The sequence below is a fragment of the Giraffa tippelskirchi genome, chromosome 12, assembly GCF_054371585.1.
Source record: "Giraffa tippelskirchi isolate mGirTip1 chromosome 12, T2T-mGirTip1v1.2.pri, whole genome shotgun sequence".
Classification (NCBI taxonomy): domain Eukaryota; kingdom Metazoa; phylum Chordata; class Mammalia; order Artiodactyla; family Giraffidae; genus Giraffa; species Giraffa tippelskirchi.
This window is the reverse complement of record NC_137286.1, coordinates 59,610,669-59,625,491: the sequence shown is the minus strand read 5'-3', so window position 1 is coordinate 59,625,491 and position 14,823 is coordinate 59,610,669. Positions and strand designations below refer to the sequence as shown.

Genomic DNA, 14,823 nt, shown 5'->3' with positions numbered 1-14,823 from the left:
GGTCAGGTGGTCTGGTGTTCCCATCTCTTTAAGAATTTTCCACAGTTTGTTGTAATCCCCACAGTCAAAGGCTTTGGTGTAGTCAGTGAACAGAAGTAGATGTTTTCTGGTGTCTCTCCATCATAAAAGCTGGTTCTGACAAAGCTTAGCATCATGCCATCTTGAGAGCTTCAGTTGTTCATGCGGCTTTAATTGTTCATACAGCTTTGAGTTACCATGTTGTGGTCCTTTCATTTGAACTTGAAGAATTTCTTGTGGGGCATGTCTGATGATAAAAATCTTCCTCAACTTTTGCTTATCTAGGAGTATCTTAATTTTCTCCCTCATTTTTGAATGAGAGTTTTGCTGGGTACAGAACTCTAAGTTAGTAGATTTTTTCTTTGAGAACTTTAAATGTATCAACCCACTGACTTCTTGCCTCCAGGGTTTCTGATTAAAAATTGACTGGTAATTTATTGAGGATCTCTTGCTTCTCTCTTGCTGCTTTCAAGATTCTCTTTTTGTCCTTTAACAGTTTAATTAAGTGTATCTCAGAGAGTTTATCCTATTTGAATTGTAGATTCATGTCTTCAAATTAAGGAAGTTTCCAGCCGTTATTTCTTCAGATAATCTCTCCACTCCTTTTTTCTCCTTCCGAGACTCCCATAATGTATATTCGTCCCCTTACTGGTTTCCCACAGATCCTCTCTGCTTACTTTTCTTCATTTTTTTTTTCTTTTCATTCCCTGGACTCAATATTTCAATTCATAGGACAAATTCATAGAACAAATGTATATTCCTGATTTTTTTCTTCTGCCTCTTCAAATCTGAACCCACCTAGTGAATTTTTCATTTCAGTTATTGTACTTCTCAACTTCAGAGTTTTTATTTCAGCATTTTTGTTTCCTTTTTATAATTTCTATCTCTTTATTGATAGTCTCACTTTTGCATATATCATTCCCTATCTTAGTCTGTATACCTTTAGCACTTTGAGCATCTTAAAGACCATTATTTTATCATCTTTGTCTAGTAAGCCCAACCTCTGGGCTTCCTTGGATACCGTTTCTACTAATGTATTTTGTTCCTTTGAACGGACCATGCTTTCCTGTTCCTTTGAATGACTTCTGACTATTTTATTGAAAACTGGACATTTGAATCTTATAATGTACTGCTGGAAATCAGCTTTTTCTCCTTCTTCCTAGATTTGCCATTTCTTTGCTCTTGAAAAGTTTCTCTGTGCTGGGGATCAACCTGAAGAAGTGTAAGGTCTTTTCTGGCCTTTTCTGAGCCTTCATCTTTCCCTGAGCATACCTAGTGGCTTTCTAAATATTCCCATATGTGCAGTTGCTTCTGAATAGCCTCATCCTTAAATATCTGGCTCCCAAAAGGAGATAAAGAATTTTTTTTAATATATTGCTCATTGAAAACCCCTCTGGTAGCGGTTGCAACAGTGGTGGCCAGCCCCTATGCTTGTACCTCAGAAATCAAAAGCAGCACTGTGCGGTCAGAACACAGAACTCTGATATTTGGAGGACAAGCTCCGTGTGGTCCACACTGACTCCAGCAAGTCACACCAGAAATGCAGGCACAGCTATTTGCTATGTTACTGGGACATGGGGGATAGATAGCCCCTATCATACTCGAGATTGACATGGACAAAAATTAACCATAACTTAGCAGCCAAGCTTTCTCTTGGAGGCTACAAGGTTTCCAATAGACTTCAGAGTTTCAAAATAGTTATCTCAGTCAGTTTTTGCCAATTACAGCTGTTATCTGGGTAAAGAGATAGATTCTTGGTGCTTCCTACTCCACTGTCTTCCCTGACATTGCTTTGTATTTTGGTCCTTTTAAGATAAATTAGTTCAATTTATATAGATCAGTTCAGTTCAGTTCAGTCGCTCAGTCGTGTCTGACTCTTTGTGACCCCATGGACTGCATGCCAGGCCTCCCTGTCCATCACCAACTCCCGAAGTTTACTCAGACTCATGTCCATTGAGTCGGTGATGCCATCCAACCATCTCATCCTCTGTCATCCCTTTCTCCTCCTGCCTTCAATCTAATTCAGTCTAACTACTGTTTATTACAGACCAGCCTGTGTGAGATTCCCTGCTGAAGACTGCAGAGGAGCAGGAGGAAAAAGGGAACTCAGTTCACCGTTTCACAAGGTTGATGATAAGCAGCATAGCAGAGACCCAAGCAGGGTCAGGCGAGGTTCCAAGAAGGAAAGAAAAATAGGCTAGAGAATGGAGGTAGCCTTAAGGATGGGCAAAGAGTTAGGGACGGGGGAGTGGGGAAGATGGGGCGCAGTGAGCCAGGTGGGAGCTGAAAGCAGACTTCCCTGTAAGAGAAGATCGGACGTGGAGAAGAAACAAGATAAACAGAATTCCGGAGGGAAGCCCTCTGAGGCACACGTGGTATCGCATGCCCTGCCCCCTCCCAGGCCCGCTTGCTGCCAGATCCAGGAGCTCTATTCTGTCACAACTGATCTCCTCTCCACCTACCTGCTGTGAGGCGTAAAGGTAGTTGGTATATGAGGGTCAGTCAGACATAAATCTGGAAAAATCAACTGACGAAGGAAACTAAAATGAAGCTTAATTGCAATTCCAGAAGTTAATTACATGAGGTGTACAAATCTTGGTCCACACCCTAAGGAAGGTATATAAAAAATGTAGCTTTTATTTTTTTAGCAGCCAACCTAATTTGTGTTTCTTAACTCCATTCTAGTCCATGTTGGATTCCTAATCACTTCAAGAGTTTTTGCTCCATTTTTCCTGAGTTTGCATCTAAGTTTGGTTGAGGATGCATCTGGTTACTGTGATGTCTGGTTTATTCATCTCTAGGGCTGCTGTAACAACCCTCTAACTGGTGGCATAAGTAACAGAGATTTATCCTCCCAGTTCTGAAGGCTAGAAGTCCAAGATCAAGGTATGGAAGACTTGGCTCCTTCTGAGGGTAGTAACGGAGAAGGCAATGGCACCCCACCCCAGTACTCTTGCCTGGAAAATTCCATGGACGGAGGAGCCTGGTAGGCTACAGTCCATGGGGTCGCTAAGAGTCGGATACGACTGAGCGACTTCACTTTCACTTTTCCCTTTCATGCACTGGAGAAGGAAATGGCAACCCACTCCAGTATTCTTGCCTGGAGAATCCCAGGGATGGCGGAGCCTGGTGTGCTGCCGTCTATGGGGTCGCACAGAGTCGGACACGACTGAAGCGACTTAGCAGCAGCAGCAGCAGAGGGTAGTAAGGGAGAATCTGGTGGTTTACTGGCAATCTTTGGCATTCCATAGAGTGTAGAGACATCACCCTGATCTCCGTCTTCATCTTCACATGGCATTCTCTTTGTGGGTGTCTGTCTCCAAATTGCCCCCCTTTTATAATAATACCAGTCATACTGAATTAGGAACTCACTCTATTCTAGTATGATCACATCTTAACTATGTCTGCAGTGGTCCTATTTTCAGGTATTCTGATGCTCTGAGGGTTAAGACTGCAGCATATAAATTTTAGAAAGGACACAGTTCAACCCACAACTTCTTACCCTAGAGCATCTCTGCCTTCTGGTCCCAGCCATGGGATGTGCAGCTCACCTGTTGCAGAAAAGATGTCCTTCCTGCAGGTCTACATGGTTCATCAGGGCAAGCCCCTCTTTGTTCCTTCCACACCATGATTTGTGGCACAGAAATACATTCATCTACCCACACTTCAGCCAGGGGCCGCTGGGAAGGTGGTCTGAGGCTCCATCTACCTAACCGTGCCATGTAGTCATTTTCCCTGAGCTCTAGCTGCCTCCCTGGTACTCTGGGTGGAAAGAAGAACAAAGGATCCCTCTCTTCTCGATCTCATAAGCCTTAGAGAGGTTTTACTGTTCCCTATTGAAAAGTTTCTCTGTGCTGGGTATCAGCCTGAAGAAGTGCAAGGTCTTATCTGGCCTTTGAGATCAAAACTCAGAACCCTCTGTGGAGCCACTAGCATATGTCATCTCTCAAGGCTGCCTCCACTTCAGGACAAGAGAGATGTTGCCTGGTGTGTTTGAGGTGGGCATGGAGGAGTGAACACACCTTTCCTCCTGTTGCAGGTGTTTCCTCAAACATGTTTACATAGACCATGGGCTGGCTAGCTATGGCCTATGGGCCAAGTCTGGCCCACCACTGGGTTTTGTAAATAAAGTTTTGTCGGCACACAGCCACACTCTTTTGTTTATACATTGTCTTTGGCCGCTTTTGTGCTATAGTGGCAGAGTTGAGTACTTGCATGGCCCATAAATCCAAAAAAATTGATTGTCTGGCCCTTTGCAGAGAAAGTTTGTGGATTCCTGGTGTAGATTATTGTGACACAAAAGCATAAAGATTTTTGCCATCTTCTGCTGTCATATCTCTTCTATAAGGCAGTGATCACAGGGTGGTCTTAAGTGTGAAGACAAGAAATGGCAAAGAGAGGGAAAGAAATATTCAAAATGAAATGGTTAGGGTGTTAGAATGTCACCTTGCTAACAGGTGTGTATAGTTTGTGAAAAGTCATTGAGCGGAGCAGCTGTGATTTGTGCTGGATTTCAGTGAAAAATGTGCCCAGGGAATGGGGGAGGCAGTCTCACCCCATCTTGATGTTCTTGGCATCGTGGACGTGAAGGGCACCATTGAGGTTGCCCCCATCAGAGTCCTGTGAGGACACCAGGGCCTCGCAGAAGTGCTGGGCCAGGGTCCTGCTGCTCCTCAGTGCCTTTCCCTATGCAGATGTGGCCCCAGGACACAGCTGGGTCTGCAGAATTGATTAAAATCCCAGCCTCAGCACAGAGCGTCGAGGACCCGAGACTGCAGTCTTCAGCATGTGTGGTCTCACGCTTGTCTGGTAAAGGGCGCAGAGCTGGGATCCGGCTGGTCTCTACCCAGAGCCCATGGACAAGTGAATTAATAGTTCTGATTCTTTTCATTATAGCGTAAATGAGAGCTGTTATTTACTCAGTGTGAAACTTAGTGACCTCTGAAGTATAGCTAGCAGCCATTTAAAGGTCTTCATTCTATAGAAGAAAAAAAATCAAAAAACCCACACATGCCAAAAATTCCCCTTGGGGTTTTCAGTGTTACAGATGGTCAAGTTTTAAGTTCAGATGAAAGACAATTTGGGGATCTTGCTGAACTGATCCATCCCGTATCCTATTTCCAGATGACCTTGATTTACAGTTCTTGGATGCATTTTTCTCATGGCTTACTTAACATGTCGTCATCGTGGGGCCGGGATTGCTGAGAGATGGTGTGTAAGAGGAGAGGGGGTGTTGCTTTGGAAACCCTGCGCGCCCCTCCCCCTCCTGGAAAGAGAAGCCACCCGTGAGCTCCCCTGCTGTTTCTGCAGCCTGTCTGGTTAACGTGAACCCTTCTCTTCCTTCTAGCCCAGGACCAGGAGGCACGCACTGCCTGGGCGCCAGTGTGGAGCACACGGTCTGCGAGAACCTGCCCTGTCCCAAGGGCCTGCCCAGCTTCCGTGACCAGCAGTGCCAGACGCATGACCGGCTGAGCAGCAAGAAGAAGGGCCTGCTTACCGCGGTGGTGGTTGATGGTAAAGGCACACTGCACATCCTTTCAGGGGGGCTTCCCTCTTCCCTCCCCCAGCGCCATAAACACCTGGGAAAACCCACAGGCATCCCCACCCCCAAAATCCACCCAGTCCTGCCTGACTCAGCTGTGCACCCACTTCTTGAGCCATGGGTTGAACTTGGATGACCCAGCTTGGTGAGATTCCCCAAGAGCAGCCGTGAGGCAGGCAGTGGACCTGATCTCTTCTGCCTGGGTGGCTGGCTGCCTGCCATCTGCCCTGTGCTGCCAGGCCCGGGCCAACCCTGAGAACACAGCTCTGCAGGAGCAAGACAGCGGGTTTGTGCATCTGCTATTTCTCTTTCCAGCGGTGATGCTTTCTTGCATTTACTTGATTTACTTGGTTAATCTTGGGTTGGCTCTTACTCCTTGACTAGAGTGTTTGGGAAAAACTTTATTTTAACTGAAGTAACTTTGGTTTATAACATTATATAAATGTCACATGTGCAGCACTATACTTTTCACTGTGTATACACCAGCGTGCTCCCCACGAGACGCTGAGTTTCCATCCATCACCATACAGTTGACCCTCTTTACCCACCCCTGCCCCCCTTCCCCGCTGGTAACCACTACTCTGTTCACTGTGTCTGTGTTTGTTTTCATTTTGTTTGAGGACAGTTTACAGCTTGGTGAAGATGACAGTAAGCACAGGTCATCTTTTCTTTCCTACAGTTTTCTCTCAAATCAGGAGACTCTGCCCCCTGGGCCACTGCAAGCATTTCCAGTGACTGATAAAATTCTAGGTGGAGTATCGTGTCTGTAAAATTTGTGATGTTTATTTATTGTCCAGAAGGATATCTCGGGGCCTATTTGAGGGGTTTTTCATTCTTAGATTCTGTTCATCTTCCGGAAACAAGAGTGCGTTATAATGATGACAGCGTGGTCCCATTGGTGGAGCATACCACGTGCCAGGCTCAAGTTAGCTCTGCATGCATCATCTCATTTAATGTGCCAAAGAAGCCATGCAGAAGGCGAGAGGTTACAGGTCATGTGATGTTCCTTAGCTTCGGCAGCTGATAAGGAGCTGGGAGGGAGCTGACCCCAGTTCTGAAGGAGCTGCTGACTCAGAAAATAACCAGTTGGCTTCTGGTACTCGAGTAGAAAAAAAATTCATGAGTGCCGAGTGAGGAGCTTTAGTAAGAACTCCAGCAACTGGGCCTGATTTTTACAGTCTCTGAAGTATCTTGCAGGAAAATGAGGTTCCTCTGTCAGGACTTAGGTTTCTTCCCTATCATGTGAAGAACCTCTGAATCTACACTCTGTTACACACTCAAGTGTGCATAGCTGTGCCAGGGGTAGACCCAGGCAGTTCAGGGAATAGTGGGCCCAGACCTACAGCTTTTAACCCAACAACCTGACCCATTAGGTTCCTTCGAACTGACATGGGATGTTCTAAACCGTCGCAGAGAACATCAACTCAACCGGTGATGGGCTCATTTTAAAGCACTGGGGAGTCCTTCAGATATTTTCCTTTTTCACAAAGACCACCACCTTTCACAAAGTCACACCAGCTGTGTGACTGTCACCGCCCTGTCACCTAACCAGCGGACTTCCAGGGGGATGGAGCCTTCACACTCTCCGCTTTTCCCTGCGGACTAGGGAGAGAGTAGACCCGTGCTCCTCAAAGGGGGACAGGCAGCCGGAGGCCGAGGCTCACCAGAGAGCCTAACAGCTCTGCCTGGGCACCGTCTGATGCAGGAAGACGCTCAAGGCTTGTAGACGTCCCAGGCACCCTACTCGGGAGGGAGGGAGGGAGTGCCGGCCAGGGCTGCCGCGTTTCCAGCACTTTTGCACACCTTCAGCCCCACCCCCAGACTCCCAGATAAATGGGTCTGGGTCCCTTGCCTGTCCTCTCTCTCGTCTTGGGAAAGAGAAGAGGTCAGGTCTGAACAGACGCGCCCCGCTCTTGTTTCCCCTCGGCCGTGTGCACGGCCTTGTTATTCTTTCCTTGGTCTCTCGCTCCAGTTTTCAGTTTTCCTGCCTCATTTACTTGATGCAGCAATCCCACTGAAATGTCTGTTTTTCCACAGATTTCTCCAAGTCCAGATTAAACCTCTGTTTGCCTTCTAACCGCTTTTGGATCACTGAGCCACTTGGTTCCTTATCGTCACAGTGGCTGAGGCTGATGTCTGCCCGGAGCCCCCTTCAGGGAAGCCTCCGAGTACAGCTGTCTGGGGAAGCTGGCTGGGTTCAGAATGTGTTTTGACCCACTCACTTGTTGTTTCTGCCAAAGCAGTGAATAATTACAGCCAGAGTGCCACCGCCTTTGATCTGAAAAGTGCAGCCCTATGTGATACGGCGGTGAGCTCTCTGCCTTTGAAGGAAAGACCTCAAGCTCAGGGCTTTGCCAGGGTAGCTTGACACATCCCCCTCGAGGGTGAAATTGTCATGTCTTCTTGCATATTTGGTTTCATTTCCTTCTCAAATATAAACAGAAGCCAGCAATTTTTTTTTTAAAGGCGTGTTTCCCAGGGATAAAAGCAAAATAATAAATGGCCAATTCAGAAGGTAGGGGGAGAATACAGATCATAAGTGTTCCCCTCACAACTCCGTTTATAAAAGGCACAATTCTAGCTCAGCCGTGAGAGGAACGATTCCTGTGGTTGGGCTCTGGGCTCTTCTGAAGCCCATTATGACTGCCCCATTCATAGCATTGCTATCGCTGTGGAATTCTTTGGCGAGTGACACACAGTTCAAGAAAGGGGAAGCTATATTTTTTTTTCTTTTTTCTCTTATTGAAAAAAAAAAAAAGAATTCTTGCAGAGGTAGATTTTCCAAGGGAGGGCTTAGGACCACAAATTCATACCACCTCCAAAAGAAGACAAAGACTCTCCTTAGAAAATATTTCTAAGTGGAAAAGCCTTTAGACAGAAACCCAGTGAGGTGGCCTGTTGCCAAACCCACTCCTTTTCTGCCTTCCCCGTGGAATCTCGTTGAAGTGGAAACCTTCAAGAGGTTAGTCCTCCCTGCTCAGGCCAGCAGGCCACGTGCCGACTGAAGTGTCAGAGGCCATGGCAAAGGCCCTGTTTGGATGTGGAGGTGCTTTTCGAGCTTGCTCTCTGTGACATGGCAGGACCCACTGTGGATGTGAGCCTCCCAGGGGATGGAAGTTCCGATGGTCAGGGCTCTCTCACTCCAGCTTGACCACACTGGCAGCTAGAATTGCTTAATGAGAAAAAAGAATGGTTGCAAAGATGCAGGGTGTCTCACAGGTCCCCAGGGCCAGGAGGAAGTTCTGGGGCCAGGGTCTCTGAAGATGTCAGGACTTTCTGTCCATGTTCAGCACAGCTTGTGTTTGTGAGTCATGTCTTCCTGCCCCTGCTGCAGACTGGATTTCTCACAGCTTGTCCAAGAGCAGGCTCATGGGCAGCCCACAGCACCTTTTATTAAGTCCTCATCCTATATTGAGATCCTCTGGGGTCAGATGTGGTTGGGAGATCAGAGCACTTGAGGTGTTAGAAGAATACCAACCATACATCAACCATGTATTAATACCCCAGCAGGGTCCTGGGAAGCACCCCTCAGTCAGACACATGGACACCTCCAGGTTGCCTGTGAACAGTCTGGAAGTGGGTTACTGAATACTATCAACAGCCTCATGTCTGTCAAGGCTAGTTTTGCAGCCTAATGTGTCTACCATAAATGTTCAAAAAAAAAAAAAATACTTGCAGTTTTCAGAGCTTCTGGATTTCTGAATTGTGGATGAGGGAGTGTAGACTTCTTAGAGATCCATCATCCTTGAGCAGATATAACCTCTCTACCAGAATATTCATTGGAAGGACTGAGGCTGAAGGTGAAACTCCAATACTTTGGCCACCTGATGCAAAGGACTGACTCATTGGAAAAGACCTTGATGCTGGGAAAGATTGAAGGCAGGAGGAGAAGGGGATGACAGAGGATGAGATGGTTGGATGGCATCATTGACTCTGGACATGAGTTTGAGTAGGCTCCAGGAGTTGGTGATGGACAGGGAGACCTGGCATGCTGCAGTCCATGGGGTCGCAAAGAGTCAGACCCGATTGAGCAACTGAACTGAACTGAACTGACTTTCAGTGCTGATTTTCCGGGAGAGAGACTGATTAGTCTAGCTGTGGTCAGATGGCCATTCTTGGTCCAGTCAACTGAGGGCCCTTGAGGCCTGGCTGTGAGGCTGTGGTGGGGAGAAAGATTCTGATTGGTCTAGCTGCAGTCAGGTGACCGCTGGTGGTCCAATCAGCTGAGGCCTGGCTGTGGGTCACAGTGGGCAGGTTTGGAGATAGGAAGCTGAGAAGCCTCCTCAGCATGGATACCCCATAGAGGGCCAGGCTGGGGTGAGCAGCTATGATGGCCTCAAAGTTAACTAGTCTCCATCTTAGTAAGACTTTGTAACCACTGGCAGAAAGAGAATGACAAAAGCAATCAGAACCACAAGTGTCCTCTGCACCATCCTGGCCCTAGAGCACCAGGGCAAGTCTTCCAAGCCTCCACCAAGCAGATGTGGTGGTGTGGCTCTCAAGACCCCAAGCCTGTCTCACCTTCCCTGTTTGTGGCTTCCCCATCAAGTGTAGGTCCTGACAACAAGAGAACCAGTAGAAAGCTGGGACCCACCCCAAATAGCTTCAATCCAGATTTCATCTTGGCACACATTAGCCAGGCAAGAGGGATGTTCCAAGCTTCTTTCCTTAGGGTATATGGTTATATAACTTTTAAGAAGCTTTTACCTCCCTCTCTACAATAAAGGACAGAAATGGTATGGACGTGTAACAGAAGCAAAAGATATTAAGAAGACGTGGCAGGAATGCACAGAAGAACTGTACAAAAAAGATCTTCAGGACCCAGATAATCACAATGGTGTGATCACTCACCTAGAGACAGACATCCTGGAATACGAAGTCAAGAGGGCCTTAGAAAGCATTACTACGAACAAAGCTAGTGGAGGTGATGGAATTCCAGTTGAGCTATTTCAAATCCTAAAAGATGATGCTTGAAAGTGCTGCACTCAATATGCCAGCATATTTGGAAAACGCAGCAGTGGCTACAGGCCTGGAAAAGGTCAGTTTTCATTCCAATCCCAAAGAAAGGCAATGCCAAAGTGCACAATTGCACTTATCTCACACACTGGTAAAGTAATGCTCAAAATTCTCCAAGCCAGGCTTCAACAGTACATGAACTGTGAACTTCCAGATGTTCAAGCTGGTTTTAGAAAAGGCAGAGGAACCAGAGATCAAGTTGCCAGCATCCCCTGGATCATTGGAAAAGCAAGAGAGTTCCAGAAAAACATCTATTTCTGCTTTATTGACTATGCCAAAGCCTTTGTGTGGATCACAATAAACTGTGGAAAATTCTGAAAGAGATGGGAATACCATATCACCTCACCTGCTCTTGAGAAATCTGTATGCAGGTCAGGAAGCAACAGTTAGAACTGGATGTGGAACAACAGACTGGTTCCAAATGGGAAAAGGAGTACGTCAAGGCTGTATATTGTCACCCTGCTTATTTAACTTATATGCAGAGTACATCATGAGAAACACTGGGCTGGAAGAAGCACAAGCTGGAATCAAGATTGCCGGGAGAAATATCAATAACCTCAGATATGACACCACCCTTATGGCAGAAAGTGAAGAAGAACTAAAGAGCCTCTTGATGAAAGTGAAAGAGGAGAGTAAAAAAGTTGGCTTAAAGCTCAACATTCAGAAAACTAAGATCATGGCATCTGGTCTCATCACTTTATGGCAAATAGAAGGGGAAACAGTGGAAACAGTGGCTGACTTTAATTTTGGGGGCTCCAAAATCACTGCTGATGGTGACTGCAGCCATGAAATTAAAAGACGCTTACTCCTTGGAAGGAAAGTTATGACCAACCTAGGTAGCATATTAAAAAGCAGAGACATTACTTTGCCAACAAAGGTCCATCTAGTCAAGGCTATGTTTTTTCCAATAGTCGTGTATGGATGTGAGAGTTGGACTGTAAAGAAAGCTGAGCACCGAAGAATTGATGCTTTTGAACTGTGGTGTTGGAGAAGACTCTTGAGAGTCCCTTGGACAGCAAGGAGATCCAACGAGTCCATCCTAAAGGAGATCAGTCCTGAGTGTTCATTGGAGGGACTGATGTTGAAGCTGAAACTCCAATACTTTGGCCACCTGATGGGAAGAGCTGACTCATTTGAAAAGACCCTGATGCTGGGAAAGATTGAAGGCAGGAGAAGAAGGGGACGACAGAGGATGAGATGTTTGGATGGCATCACTGACTCAATGAACATGAGTTTGGGTAAACTCCAGGAGTTGGTGATGGACAGGGAGGCCTGGCGTGCTGCAGTCCATGGGGTCGCAAAGAGTTGGACACGACTGAGCGACTGAACTGAACTGATACAACTGAAGGCTTCGCTGGTGGCTCAGATGGTAAAGAATCTGCCTTTGTGATGTGGGAGACCTGGATTCAATCCCTGGGTAGGGAAGATTCACTGGAGGAGGGCATGGCAACCCACTGCAGTATTCTTGCGTGGAGAATCCCCAGAGACGGAGGAGCCTAGTGGGCTACAGTCCATGGGATCACAAAGAGTCAGACACGACTGAGTGACTAAGCATAGCACATACAACTGAGAATGTAAGAGTGTTGATACTGCCCAAAGTTGAAACCCAACACCTCATGTTATTTATCAGGAAATTAATTACCTAGCCAGGGCAGCTCGGCTCAGAGGGGACTATTCAGAGAATATTGAGAGGTTCTGAGATGCTCAAGTTTTATAAAGTTTATCCTGTGTCCCTTTGGGACAGACTGCTATACCTTCCTAGAGGTGTGAAGTACCCTGATTTCTGAGTAGAGTCCTCAGAAAAGGAGATGGACAAATGGAGTGAGTTCCAGCTGAGCAGGGGAAGGAAGTGTTACCTCTGGAGTCTGTTCTGGGGCTTGAGGAGCTCCAGGCTGCCCAAGCCATGAAGGACAGTGTCTGCAGGTGGGAGAGGAGAGTTGAGTGTACCTTCTTGCCTGGGGTCATGTCAGAATCCCTCCATCTGAGGTTGGGATCCCCTGATTTGCAGAGTCTCTACTTCCCTGATGTTCACACCAAAGAGCCCAGGTAAACCATCTTCATCTCTTTCAAGTCTGGTCTTTCCAACTTACCTCTGAGAGCCTCTACTTTTCTACCCAAATCCCACTTTCATTTCTGCCTAAATCACAGTATATATTCAGAAGCCAGAGAAGTTCATAAAAGTGTTGGTCTGTTTTCAGCATGGTATCATTTTGCCCTGTTGGTATCTTTGACTCCTAGAGTTCTCAATTCAGAAGGAAAACAGTGATGGTGGGAATAAACCAGGGTCTGGCCCTGACTGCCAAGGGACTCTGGGTCACCATGCATATTCTCTGAGCCTCATGTGCTCAGTTATAAGATGGAATGATGACAGCACCCTCCTGAAATGCATAGACACTGCTTAGCATGCTGCATGGCACATAGCAGATAATGTTATTTATGATTTTATCATCATCACCACCATTGTCCTTATTACTGTAGTTGAATGAATCTCCTCAAAGCTCAGTTACTGCAGATATTGAGGCAGCGCTTCAGTTTAAATGTAATCCTTCGTTTTGAAACTGCTTTGGCCAAGAGATCCATCCTTATAATGAAACACTAGAGGAAGCCTAATATGTGGAGGAGGTATACCCATCCATTCAAGATTGGGACTCTGTGCTGCCCTTCTCCCAGTGGCTCCCCGACATGCTCACAGGAAACCTCAGGGTCCCAAAGAGCACCCCAAAATTCTTGTCAAATTAGCCTCCCAGAACCTGATCACAGTTTACATTTCAGTCTCCCGTAGTTCTTTCACTGACCGTGATCTTGGGTTATTCCATCTAAATGGAGGGACAACTGACCTCAGCCTGCCAGCTGGGGAAATGGATCATTCCTTCCAGTATGCCCTGTCCTCTGACAGCTCAGATCAGACCCGTGATGCTTTTCACAGTCTGCCTTATCAAGAGTTTGCTCTTTACTTGTCCACAAGACCGCCAGGGCCTTGAAAAGCATGCATGATTCATCTTTCTTTCCCAAGCAGTGCCAGAACAGTGCCTTGTGTGAGAGAGGTCCTCCATCCACATTTATTAAATGAAGCATTGTTACTTTGCTTACTTATAATAATGTAAGTTCTAGCTTACTGGATGTCCTAGCTAACACAATAAGACAAGAAAAAGAAGTAAAAGGTACACAGATTGGGGGAAAAGAAAACTATCTTTGTTTGCAGATGGCATAATAATCTGTGTGGAAAATCAAAAAAAATCAACAGAAAACAAAAAACCTCCTGGAACTAGTAAAGGATTATAACAAGGTTGCAGGATATAAGGTACCTGTACAGAAGTCAGTCACTTCCCTATGTAATAGCAATGAGCAAGTGGAGTCTGAAATTAAAAACACAATGCCAGGGACTTCCCTGGCAGTCTAATGGTTAAGACTCTGCTTCCACTACAGGGGGCATGGGTCCAACCCCTGGTCAAGGAACTAAGATCCTGGATGCCATGCCTCACAGCCAAGAAGTAAAAGGAACACTACTGAAATTCTTAATATAAAAACACAATTCTGTTTACATTAGCACCCCCAAATAAAATAATCAGGTTTAAATCTAACAAAATATGTGTAAGATCTACATGAGGAAAACTACAAAACTCTGGTGAATGAAATAAAACAATTATATAAATGGGGAAATATTCCATGTCAGTGGAAAATATCAAGATGCCAGTTCTTTCCAATTTGATCTACAGGTTAAGTGTAATCCTGGTCAAAATTTCAGCAGGTTATTTTGGGGCTATCAATAAACTGATTCTGTAGTTTATACTGAAAGATGAAAGTATTTACCAAGTCCTTCTGTGAGGCAGATCCTGGGACTGACCAAAGATGAAAGTTTGACTCCTTGTCCTCCAAGGGCTCCAACTTCCATCAGTTCTTTAATCTGAAGGTAATTTGCAATCCACCCCCTTCAAAATTCTGTAGCAAAAGGACTCACCTTATAAGAAATCCCAGACAGTAGGATTTGAGGGCTCTAATGGAGGTGTGTGCAAAGTGCAGGGGGAGATTGCAAGTCAGAGGTGGCACAAGGAGAGAGGACTCTGGAGTAGGAACTTCTGGGGTGCCAGAAATAGTCCAGAAAGCTAAGTGCATGCAGGAATTTCCAGGCAGAGAGAACAGTCTAGGTCAAGGTGTGAGATCTTGGCACGTTCTGGGAGCTCATATGGTTCCAGCAGCAGCAGCAATCAGGGTTTCCATCGGGCATGGGGCAATGGTTCTTACGAGTT

General features: G+C 46.1%; 1 protein-coding gene across 4 annotated transcripts in view; it reads left to right on the top strand.

Moving 5' to 3' along the window:
* Window positions 1-14,823, top strand: part of ADAMTS17 (ADAM metallopeptidase with thrombospondin type 1 motif 17) — a 397,426-nt gene that overhangs the window by 263,052 nt on the left and 119,551 nt on the right. For all 4 annotated transcript variants that reach the window (XM_081551355.1, XM_081551354.1, XM_081551353.1 and 1 more), the window contains exon 13: window positions 5,366-5,532. In XM_081551355.1, the coding sequence (XP_081407481.1) occupies window positions 5,366-5,532 (167 nt within the window). The remainder of the gene's footprint in view (window positions 1-5,365; window positions 5,533-14,823) is intronic.